The 11,729-nt window shown below is 35.9% G+C and overlaps 1 protein-coding gene across 1 annotated transcript in view; it reads right to left on the bottom strand.

Moving 5' to 3' along the window:
- Nucleotides 1-11,729, bottom strand: part of LOC106874031 (contactin) — a 164,816-nt gene that overhangs the window by 101,104 nt on the left and 51,983 nt on the right. The window contains exons 11-12 of the mRNA XM_052968460.1: nt 10,454-10,726; nt 6,535-6,831 (exon numbers count right to left, since the gene is read on the bottom strand). Of these exons, the coding sequence (XP_052824420.1) occupies nt 6,535-6,831; nt 10,454-10,726 (570 nt within the window). The remainder of the gene's footprint in view (nt 1-6,534; nt 6,832-10,453; nt 10,727-11,729) is intronic.

Here is an 11,729-nt window from a genome sequence, read left to right as displayed (position 1 = left end):
TATTTTGTCCATTTTCTGTATTTAGCCCTGTGTGGCTATAATAAAAAGATATCTATCTATCTATCTATATATATATATATATATATATATATATATATATTCTACCTGGTTTCTATACCTGTACTTTCTACTCTCACACACTTCATCTGCACCTCTCCTACCCATGGATTACACTCTTCTGTTGATGAGAAATCGCTCCAATACACCACGACGTTTGAAGCTTTTGAACCCTTTGAAGTTTTCTTAACCTTTTTGTATCTTCTAAACTCTTCTTCCTTCTTTGTCCCTTTCTGTGGAAGAGCGTAGGCTCGAAACGTTAAAGATTTTTTCACTTACTGAACGTTAAACTAATACATATTTTTGTTGCTTACACCACCTGTCTTCGTCTTATTTTTTTTTTGTGAATTCTCCCTATATATATATATATATATATATATATATATTATATCCTCAGATCGACCAAAGCCTTGTAAGTGGATCTCGTATACGGAAATTGAGAGAAGACTGTCATATATATGTGTATATTTGTGTATGTGTGTGGTGTGTGTATCTGTTTGTGTTTGTATCCCCTCCATTGCTTGACAACCGATGTTGCTGTGGTTACGCTCCCATATCTTAGCGGTTCATCAAATGAGACAGATAAAATAAGTACTAGGCTTAGAAAGAATAGATCGTGTGGTCCATTAGTTCGACCAATAGTGGTTCTCCAGTATGGCCCTCGTCGCATGACTGAAACAAATAAAACAATAAAAAAACTATCCTGTTTTAATCCCAAGCAAGGTCGGGTATATCTACAAGTTTTAAAGTACGATCATGTTTCTAACCAATCGGTGAAATATAATCGTTTAGAATCCTTTTTCAGATTTCATTCTCCGTTTAATAACTTTTTCTGAAAGTGTATTTTAAGCTAATCTTTTAAGCTAATATTTATGAAAATTATCTATTAATTGCGTGAAATATATTTAATACTCGAAAGACAAAAGAATGTTATAAAATTGTCAGAAACATATTTCATGCCATATAGATTTTTAGAGAATCCCGATTAATTTTTACGATAGTAGTAAACCCCAATCCACGATGGTTAGATCACAATATGAGATAAAAAAGGAAACAAAAATTGAAATTTTTATCTAATGCTGAAACAAATTGGAATTGTTAATGCATGTATAGTACGATGCAATTTCTGTCGTTTCTTGGGAAAAGAAGCAAAGAATAACAATTAACAAATACTATTTAGAAATGTTTTATATTATGTTTTAGCTGCAGCGAAATAATTTTCACGAATCAAGTTTTAGAAATGACTACCTATGCAATACATTTCCCTGTCTCGTGACAAATATATATCTAATGTTATCTATGACATGAATTTTTGCATAGTTCATTAAGCAAAAGTTTTTGTTACATGTAATTATACATTGATGCGCAATATAAGGTAATATGAATCTTTACTTAAGAAGGAAATTAAACAAGTTTTGATTCGAGAATGTTCAGGATTGAGTGAAGTAGCAGTACTTCATTACAAATAAATTTTCATAAATAGTAGTACATTATACAAACGTAAATAATTAATTTAGTTTAGTAATTTACATTTTGTTTTTCAGTTCAAACAGCAAAAGTGAAAAATGTTCACCTCAGAGTTAGACAAAATTAATGAAGAAGAAAAGCCTGATTTTATCCTGATTTAGGAAGATTCAGGAAATTGTTTTTCTGCCAAGCGAAAAAAAGTGCGGGGATGACCTTGTAGGCTGAGATTGTGTTGTAGATAACTGTACATGGAACCCATCCAGTACCCTGGCTATCATTCATAGCTGTATCAATGACCTTTGAAATACATGAGTTATTGATAATGAATATCATTTGGCAATATCAGAATTTATTTTTGTGGTGATGGAAGTATTTGGGAATGTTATCAAGGCATTAGTGCCGTATGTTACATATTTCGATACAGTAATATTTGCATTTCATATTCCACCAATAGTGATTCAGTAACATAATATCCCATACATGTGGTGCCCTCTGGCTTTGGCCATTGATGCAAGGGAGATAAGTATCCTGTCATAACACGAGGCGGTATTAGAAATTTCAATTTGAAATTAAGAAGCACGAGGAAGAAAGTGCATAGAAATTACATATTTAATTTCTTTTATCTACTACAATGTCTTTACAGTTTCTAGTTGGTGGTTATTATAGCAATATTTGGGTTTTTTTTTTGTATCTGCTATATATTTCTTTTTAAAACCAGCACAAGGCCCTAAATTTTTGTGGAGAGCACCAACAACTAATACCAGACACATTCTAAAGAGATAGGTTATGTAATTACTAATACACAACCAACAGTGTATATATTTAACGCAATCACGCTATCACTATCCTCAAAAGTCAATACAGCACATAGTTTGGGAACACAGATACACCTGATATTATTGTGGAAACTCGGATAAAAACGTAACTACTACTACTACTACTAATAATAATACTACTACTGATAATAACGATGGACCCTCCCGTCGATGGTAACGTATGAGTGTTCAGCTTTTGCTGACCGACCAGTATGAATTGTTTGTTTGTAGTGATCAAATATATGTGCTGTACATTAACTCACTGTCAAATCGACGTTGTGTGAAGAGGTGTGTAGTGTAGTGTACCATGAGTCAGGTGTCGAAGTGATCGCAGAGCAACGGCTGATGAAGTGTTTTGCTCAAGAACACAGCGCACCTCCCGGTCTAGGGATTGAAACCACGATCTCGCGATCGTGAGTGCAACACCTTCATAACTAGGCCGTGCCCCATCACTAATAATAATAACAACAACATGAACGTACGCTAAGGAGCTCTCTCTACAAAACAAACTCAATCCAATAACATTGGTGCGATGGAAGGAAAGCTTCGCAATACAAATGTAGGAGGGGTTCAGTTAAAGTAGAGGAACTAAAAAGCCGGAAAGACTTTTCTCACATAAAGGGTAGTTTCTTTCTTAAATGCACGGTATCTCAATGCAACATGCGCGAGTGGTCGAATCTAGCACCAGGAAATCTAGATAAACACCACTTACACAATAACTACGTAATTTGAATAATTACCTATACATGCAATGCAACTGTCTATAACAACAGAAACAATGCCTACACAGCACACACATACACATACAGAAAATAAAAGAGAAAACACGTGTCACGAGCGACGCCGTACCGATCACAAACAAAAACAAAGCGACTTCCCACAATCGAATAGAGAAAGGGAGCAAATTGTTCACTCAAACGGTTATGCTGGGAAACATGGCTACCAAAAAGCATAGAGACGATTTTTGATCTATCAGCCTACAATATAAATATATCCATTTGAAGAACAAGGAAGTGGTGGCAGTTCAAAAAGTCAACTCTAAGCAAACAGACCCGTCTCTTATTGCCACTGTCAATGCCTTAATGACAAGCCAAAACTCACGCCGGATCTGTCACCCCCCAGGACAACAAGGACCGCGTTACTCAGTGGGGAACAAGACTGGGATCGAAAAGTCTGCTGCTGGAACAAACTCTCTAAAAGAACATCTACTAGGTAACCAAATCCAGGATAACCCTGACCATAGGCCTGTAGTGACACCACCAAAAGCATCACCTTAAGCAAAACGCATAAAATGGACTAGAGAGGATTATAAAGATGTAATGAAAGCTTTCTATACAGCCCAACTAAACCTAAACAATAACCTCATAGTTCAAACTTACATTTCACGGAGAAACTTAGTAGGCATTGAAATACGCAGATATATACATGCAAATGAACTAAGTAACGTACGTAGAGACATCATGAAGAATAAAAATTTGACTGACGCTGCAATTAGCCAAATTAGGACACAAATATCTCATGGTAGGCGAAATAAGAACAGCAACAATGCAGATGAAATAGGTAACAAATGCACAGAACCCAGTGTACGAGTAATGTATCCCAATGAGGAAGCTGAAAAAAGAATAGCGAAAAACAGATACGCGGAAAAAGAGGAGAAAGTAGACCTACTTCAAGAACACCAGAAAATGTATGACACGGAATTTGAGGTGAATAATAAAGAGAAGATCATGAAGCAAAAGAAGATATCATCAGAGAACTCAGCAAGAATGAGTCTACTGATATCATCAATAGTGAACCACTGGCAAAGTTCTCAAACAGCATAAAAAACAACAACATAATCATGATATATAATGTTGCTCATAGACAGATCTTAAGTAATAAGGGAAATGACCTAACAACCTTAGATAACCTCATTTATTCCACTACTAAAGTTGTAACTGCTCAACTAAGTATCAGGATGACACAGAAAAGGACCAACCATGTAAATAGACCTCCTAAGTGGAAAGTAGCAATACAAAAAAGAGGTCAGATCTCTGAGGACGGATGTATCAGTTCTCGATGAACATGCTAGATGAGTAAATGTTAAGACGAAACGAGCTAGGAAAATCAAGCAAAAATATAAAATGAAAGATTTTATAAAACTCGCTACAACCAAGGAACAAGTGAAACAATGAATACAACTGAAAGCCTAAGAAAGTATTATAAAAGAATCAAAGTTTATCAACAAAACAAGATATTCAAGACGGATGCAAAGAAATTTTATTGGAAAATAGGCAAAAGTATGATAGAAGTAAAGAAGCCACCCAAGACTGCAGAAATGAAAGAGTTCTGGAAGAAGATATGGAGCAGCAAAAAGGAATATGATGCTAAAGCTGACTGGATAGAGCATGAGAAAGTGAGACTGGAAGAAGTTGAAGAGCAGAAATGGCAGGCAATAGGAATAGAAGAGCTAAAATGTGTTCTAAGGAAGTCTCAGAAATGGAAAACTCCAGGACTGGACCGAATTCCCAACTTCTGGTTAAATTGTCTGATAGAAATACACCAAATTTTAGCAGCATCTCTGACTGATGTCATCCAGAACCTAGAGCAAATACCTGCCTGGCTGACTGAAGGAACAACATACCTTCTACCAAACACTGAAGACACAAAAAATCCTAAGAACGACTTCAATAACGTGCATCAACACCACCTCACATCCATATTAACTGACATTATTTCCGTGAACAGAGACCTGTCCTTCTACAAGTTAAAAATGGCTGTAGATCCCCTTGTTATGTTCCTTTCTCAGCAATGTTATCACTCCCTCTTCTTCTGCCCTTCCAGATCTGCAGAGTGCAAAACCTCAAACGGCTCTTACTGCCACACAGATGACAGCGGATCTTTCTGCTCTGTACAGCCAATTTCATTGGTTTATGCCCCCCAGCGATAGAGTACGTCTCCCAAATAGTTCTGTAATCTTCGAAAAAAGCTATCAGAAACTGCATGTTCAGTTAGACCCATCCGACCACTAGTCATTTTTGGTCCCCTCGCTAGACTATATGAATCCATACTGTTCCAAACAGGTGATGGCAAGTCTAGTGCCAATATCACTGCCAATAATGTTGGATGTGACATGTATTTTTCCGCCCCTTATATTATAATACAGTTTTGTCGGCAGGTGTTTGTGGTATACCATACCTGCATTCATCTGTCTACATCTGTCATGAAAAGCAGTGATATAGTGACAATGCCATTCTCTAGGCGCAGGAAATAACAATATTTCATACAACGGTCAGAACTTTTAACTGCTACTTTGTGGACACAATTACTAACTCCAGAATTATGTCATTTTTCTCTTACGGTTTCTTAAATAAAATTTTCAGGAAAGGAAGCAAGCAGATTACGTTACATAAACTTTTTCACAATATTACATTATGAGAGACCTATGTCTGTTTCACAAAATAAACAAAAGGTTTACTGACTTTGTTAACTGTCTTCTCTACTAATCTGAATGGTCATATCCTCCGCTCCTGGTCCTTCTTGTGACTACGATTTCTTATTGGTAAATGTTTAAATCTGAAGCTCTGATTTCTATTATTACTATTCTTTTGCGTCTGCTTTTAAAAGTCTGCCTATAATAACGTATGTATGTAAGAACTTTTGCTTACGTAATTGAAGTTAATGCTACAATTGTAGGAGAAGAAGAAGCAGCAGCAGCAGAAGAAGAAGAAGAAGAAGAAGAAGAAGAAGAAGAAGAAGAAGAAGAAGAAGAAGAAGAAGAAGAAGAAGAAGAAGAAGAAGAAGAAGAAGAAGAAGAAGAAGAAGAAGAAGAAGAAGAAGAAGAAGAAGAAGAACTTATAGTTATGTTAATAATACTCGCTTTCATAAAAAGGATCTTTTTTTTAACCGAAACAAAACAATGGATGGAGGCGCTGTACATATATTCGATATAAATCGTTTAAGATACACAGCTGCAACAAACATGATCACAAGGAAAACAATTCCTTTGATAAAATTATCATATTCTATCGTGTGAGTAAAAATGTAGACTGGCAATTCTTTCGTGGGTAATAACATTAACGTTACTGTTTAATCTTTATTTTGATTTTCAATTATTCAATTTCAATTATGATTCAAGAATACAAAATTTCTACAATGCTCATTAAATCTATAGCCAACAGAAAACGAAAAAGTAGTTTTATAAGAAAATACTCACCCGTTACTCTGAAATGTATTGTAAATGTTGCTTCTCCCAGTGTGTTGCTAGCTTTGCAAGAGTAGTTGCCGGCATCATTGGCATTAATATTGTTTAGGAAAAGATTTCCATTAGTAAGTAAGCGCAAATGAACATTTTCGTTGGCAGACACATCAAGATTCAGTTCTGCCCCATCTTTTGACCACGTAATTACAGCCTCAGGAGCACTTTCCGGATCACATATAAGTGACACATTTCCCATAAGTGCTCCAGACATAGTCTTAGATTGACGAGATCTTATAAAAGTTGGTTTGAACGCTGGAAAAATGGAGTTAAGACATACACAAATTTCATATGTATGTATATATGTTTGTATATCTGAATGTCCGTCTGTCTGTCAGTATGTATGTATGAATGTAGGATGGATGGAGGGAGGGAGGGATAGGAATCTGAACTTCGATCGTCTTTAATTCATTTTATATATGTCAAGCCAAATAGATGTTGAGTAACCTTTTACCATTTGCTTTCACTGAAAATCGGACATAATTTATGCAGTCAAACGTAATTGACATAATATACATATGCAATTAATGGAACAATTTTTCTATAGATTGAATGGTAAACAATTTACTGTTTGGAAAGGTTATGTAAATCACCGAATTATGCAATTTGCATACATCCATACATTTATACACATGCATCTTACATGTTTACATTTATACTCAAACATACATATCTGTACACACGAAAACACCCACCCACACACAAGTACACGCATATACAAAGGTTCTGTGTGGCTGAATGGTAAATAAGTTTGCTTCGCGATCATGAGTTCTTGAGTTCGATCCCACTGGGTAGTACCTTTGGCAAGTGTCATTATTATGTAACTTCAATCATCCTATGCTTTGTGATATTGGATAGACGAAACTGTATGGAAGCCTATCTCCTGAATTGTGTCTTTGTCTAAAAGATTCGCCCTTGTCAAGCCATGCTACACTGACTGCTTTATGCTTTTTCCGTGAAAGTGCAGGCAAAAATTTGGCTCATCATCTCCTCAAAAAGGATAAGAACATTTCATTGAAAAATCTGAGGTTTCATCCCTGTGTTGTGCAGCCAGCTACATACATCATAACGTGACACTTTCTGCAACTATGAAACTTCTTGAGAGATAGAAATTCACACTAGACAATACCTGGAATCTCGACGGAAGTAAATATACGACAGTGAGAACAAATTGGAAACATTCATAACTTAAAGATAAAAGCCAAAGTTTTTGAAGCCACAGTATTAGAAGTATGAGGTTAATTTGAAACTATTTACTATGCAACCCATGCTACATCAACGACTGTTCTTCCTACATTTGTGTTCCTTTGATTGCAGCATCGAGTTCTCTCGGTGTAACACATTCCTCAGAGATGATGGAGCAATAAAACTTTTTCCCCTTTCATTAATCATTTTGTTATGCACATTACTGCACACCAGAAAGAAATGCTATTGACACTTGAATATCACGGTAGTTACATTGACATGAAGGTCTTTCAGTATGTCTGAGAACATGGAATACTATTGCTGTCACTTCCTCACACAAGATGCAACCTTTTCATAGAGCTGTTTTGGGACCTTTCAAAAACAAGTATAACGCTGATGCTGACCTGAAGACGAAAGAAAATAAGGAGAAATAAGGATGCATATATTTGTAATTCCTGGAATATTTCAGAATCTTTTCCTTTGAACTGTTTTCTATGGACATTCAGTCAGGTTTCTGAGAAACCGTTTACCAGGTACACTTGAGAAAAATCTTCACTGATGACCTTTTCTCTGCCCATGTTTGAGATCGTTCTTTAATGATTGTTGTGGATTCCCCTGCATCTAGATTATGTCTCTTAACATTGGAGATCCTTTTGTGAAATTAGATCAAGAAAAAGAACAGGCGGGAGAAAACCAGAGAGAGCGACAGTCCTCATTGACACTTCTAAGTTATTTGAAGTTGCCCAATAGACCAAAAAAGAAAAAAAAAATAGAATCATCTAGAAAGTAAACAAAACCAAGAATTGCAAGGCTCTGTACATAACACTCTGTACAGAAGATTGACATTTAGGATTGCAGTGAAGTGTGTGATCCTTTCCTGGACAAAATATCTAAGGAGGAGAAACAATTTGACAGTAAGCAAACAGGAATATAGAACCCTTCGAATGCAGATGTGGGGAGCTACATTCTGGTGTATTTATGAAGGGATATATATAAATGTGTGTGTATGTGAAGGGCTCTCCTGTAGAATTCACCTCATGAACGTCCAAATATTCAATCAACACCTACACGAGGAATTGGTATGTGAAAGAACTCAGTATTTTTGAAGCAGTTTACCCATATGGTAGTTTGCGTGTGGAATCAACGTGATACAAACGTTATAAGTCAGGTACTTTGAATTACAGACATAATCCAGCAATCGGAGTTCTGCATAGTTTCCTTCTAGCCAATATCATAAACACTATTCACATCCACCCGATGTTACGTTATAGGCATTTGTGAAACATGCTACGCATTGGTGTCGAATCCAGAGTCTCTTGGAGCTATTCCAAACTATCTACCCAAGCAGACACACACACACACATACATACACACACACACACATATATACATGGGGAGAGAGAGGGGCAGAGAAAGACAATTAACGTCACCACAATACATTTTCATACATTTATTTCCATATTTTATCGAAAAAGGGTTTGGCTTGATATAAGTAATGGTGACTTAGTGGGAGAAGTTAATGTGCCTCCGTCATTGACGACGAAGAGTATTCAGTTATTTGATCAATAAAGCTGTTTGCTCATTGCATTCGCATCTAAGTTGCTGAACATTGTACAATGAAGTGTGCCTTAACGTAATTTTTAGATGGAACTACCTGCGCAGTGTAACAAGTCAGCATCGTTAAATTACATGTACACTTCAGTCGACGAACTTCCTCAGTTTTATTCCGTCGAAACTCACAAGGATTGGACTGAACTGAGGCTATTGTAAAATACGCCTGACCAAAAGGCTCCACAGTAGGATCGTACCTAACAGTCGGTGATTGCAAAAGAAACTACTAAATTATTTGACCATGCTATGTCTCGACATTCAGACAGGGATGTTCTTAACTTTTTGTAGGATATGTAAGACAGCCAAAGCAGGAACGTCGCAGGTAAGTATCGCAAGACAGATTCTTCAGGCTGAGAGAAACGGCAGGAAACCTAGTAGTCCAAGAAAGATATGGTTGGATAATATCCATAGTCTCAGTAGGTCATGCTTGGGAATCCAGCAGGAATGTTTAATGACGGTTGATTCTGATAAGACCCCGTGAAGGAGCTACCTGAGTATTCTACTCCAATGACCCTTCCAGAAATAAGAGATGAAAGTGGATAGATGGATGGAGAGATGGGTACATTAGTTTACAATACCTTTCTCTTTTAGCAGGCAGTAAGTGTGTGATTTGAGGATGATTTGGCTGCTATTTTCAGAGCATGACTGATATTGTGATACAGAATTATGTAACATTACATGATTTAATACAATGTATGTAGTGCTACATCATATATGAAGTGTACGTCATTTTATTTTGAATAGAATGTTCTCATACAATATTGAATGACATGATATATCGCTTAATTAAGTAAGATATCATTCAAGTTATCTTTACAAGAATCGTCTAGATTCTATTTCCTCCGAATAATGACACAGAAAGCCGCAAATTTGATTAACTATCTTGAAATTATTGCAGTTGATATTACAGCTTTATTGCTTTTCTACATCATGTCAGAAAAACAAATTTAATCATAAAAAATGAATTATCAATGAATTTTCTATAAGGAAATATGTTTAATTCACCATTACTAACTTAACCCCTAATACCTATTTAAATGAAAATACACAGAGTAAACGAAAAAATGAAATTTAGTCTTACCCAAAACTCTCAATTGAGCACCACTGAAAGTGATACCAAAGGTATTTGAAGCTCCACATTGGTACATCCCACTGTGGAGATCTTTATCGGCAGCGTTGATAATCAACATATTTCCCTGTATTTTAACATTATCTCGTTTTTCATCTATAAGTACACCATTTTTGTACCAACTGTAAGTCACTTTCGGGCGTCCGCGGGCATCACAACGCCAAGTTAGATGAGAACCAACATCGATATGCTGTGGTTTTAATGGTAAAACAAAATATGGCTTAGCTGTAAAACACAATGTACAAAAAAATGAAATTGTAGATTAATTTTTACACGAAATTTCGACATTTAAATAATGTAGTTTTCTTGTCATAAAAACAATATCATCAATAAGTGTAAGTTCGTCTATCGTATGTAACTTTATTTTAATTTTTAGTTTTTTCTTTATATTTGATGTATATCGGTTTCGAATTTCAGCAAAAGACCAGCATTTTACGGGAAGTGGTTAATTTACTCACATCGACACCAGTGCTTAATTGATACATATTTTATCGACCTCGAAAGGTTGACAGGCAAAGTCGACCTCAGTGGAATTTCAACTCCATGAAAACGGACGAAATGCCGCTAAGCATTTCATCCAGCATGCTCACGATTCTGCCAGCCAGTTCACTGCCCAATATTTGATGTATTATATATCAAAGTCTCAAATTCTACATCGTACTCGGTTTAACCTGCAAATATTTGCTAGATTTAGTAGCTGTTTCTTTCATTGCACAGAATGTAAACTTCAGTATTTACATACTGAAGTTTTCGTCATTTAAATTGTAGCATTGAGAAAATGACCATCGTGTATCCGTGTGGCAGAGATCGTCCATGTGTGTGTATGTGAGTCCCTGCGTGTGTTTATGAGTGCCTTACTATAAATAAAAAATGTTATGAAGCTCCAATTTTGTGTGTGTGTAACGCTCTAAGCCGTGTGCAAAATTATGCAAAGTAAAAAGAGTGAACAGTCTAAAACTGAATATTTCTTTGCTTTTTAAAACTTCAAAACTTGAGGAATTTTACGCCTGAGCTTTTAACAAATTGCTAAGTAGATCTGATTATATTATCAATAATCACGGGAAATATTTTGTGGAAAGGAATATTAACTAAAACGAAAGAAGTATTTGTATCCTTCCCATTTTGAAATGCGACAACCTAATTTCGCTCTCTCTCTCTCTCTCTCTCTCTCACACACACTCTTTCTGTATATATAAACATATATACATACATACATACATACACACAC

The sequence above is a fragment of the Octopus bimaculoides genome, chromosome 6 (genome assembly GCF_001194135.2).
Source record: "Octopus bimaculoides isolate UCB-OBI-ISO-001 chromosome 6, ASM119413v2, whole genome shotgun sequence".
Classification (NCBI taxonomy): Eukaryota; Metazoa; Mollusca; class Cephalopoda; order Octopoda; family Octopodidae; genus Octopus; species Octopus bimaculoides.
Note: the sequence above shows the minus strand (reverse complement) of the source record. Positions and strands in the feature narration are given on the sequence as shown.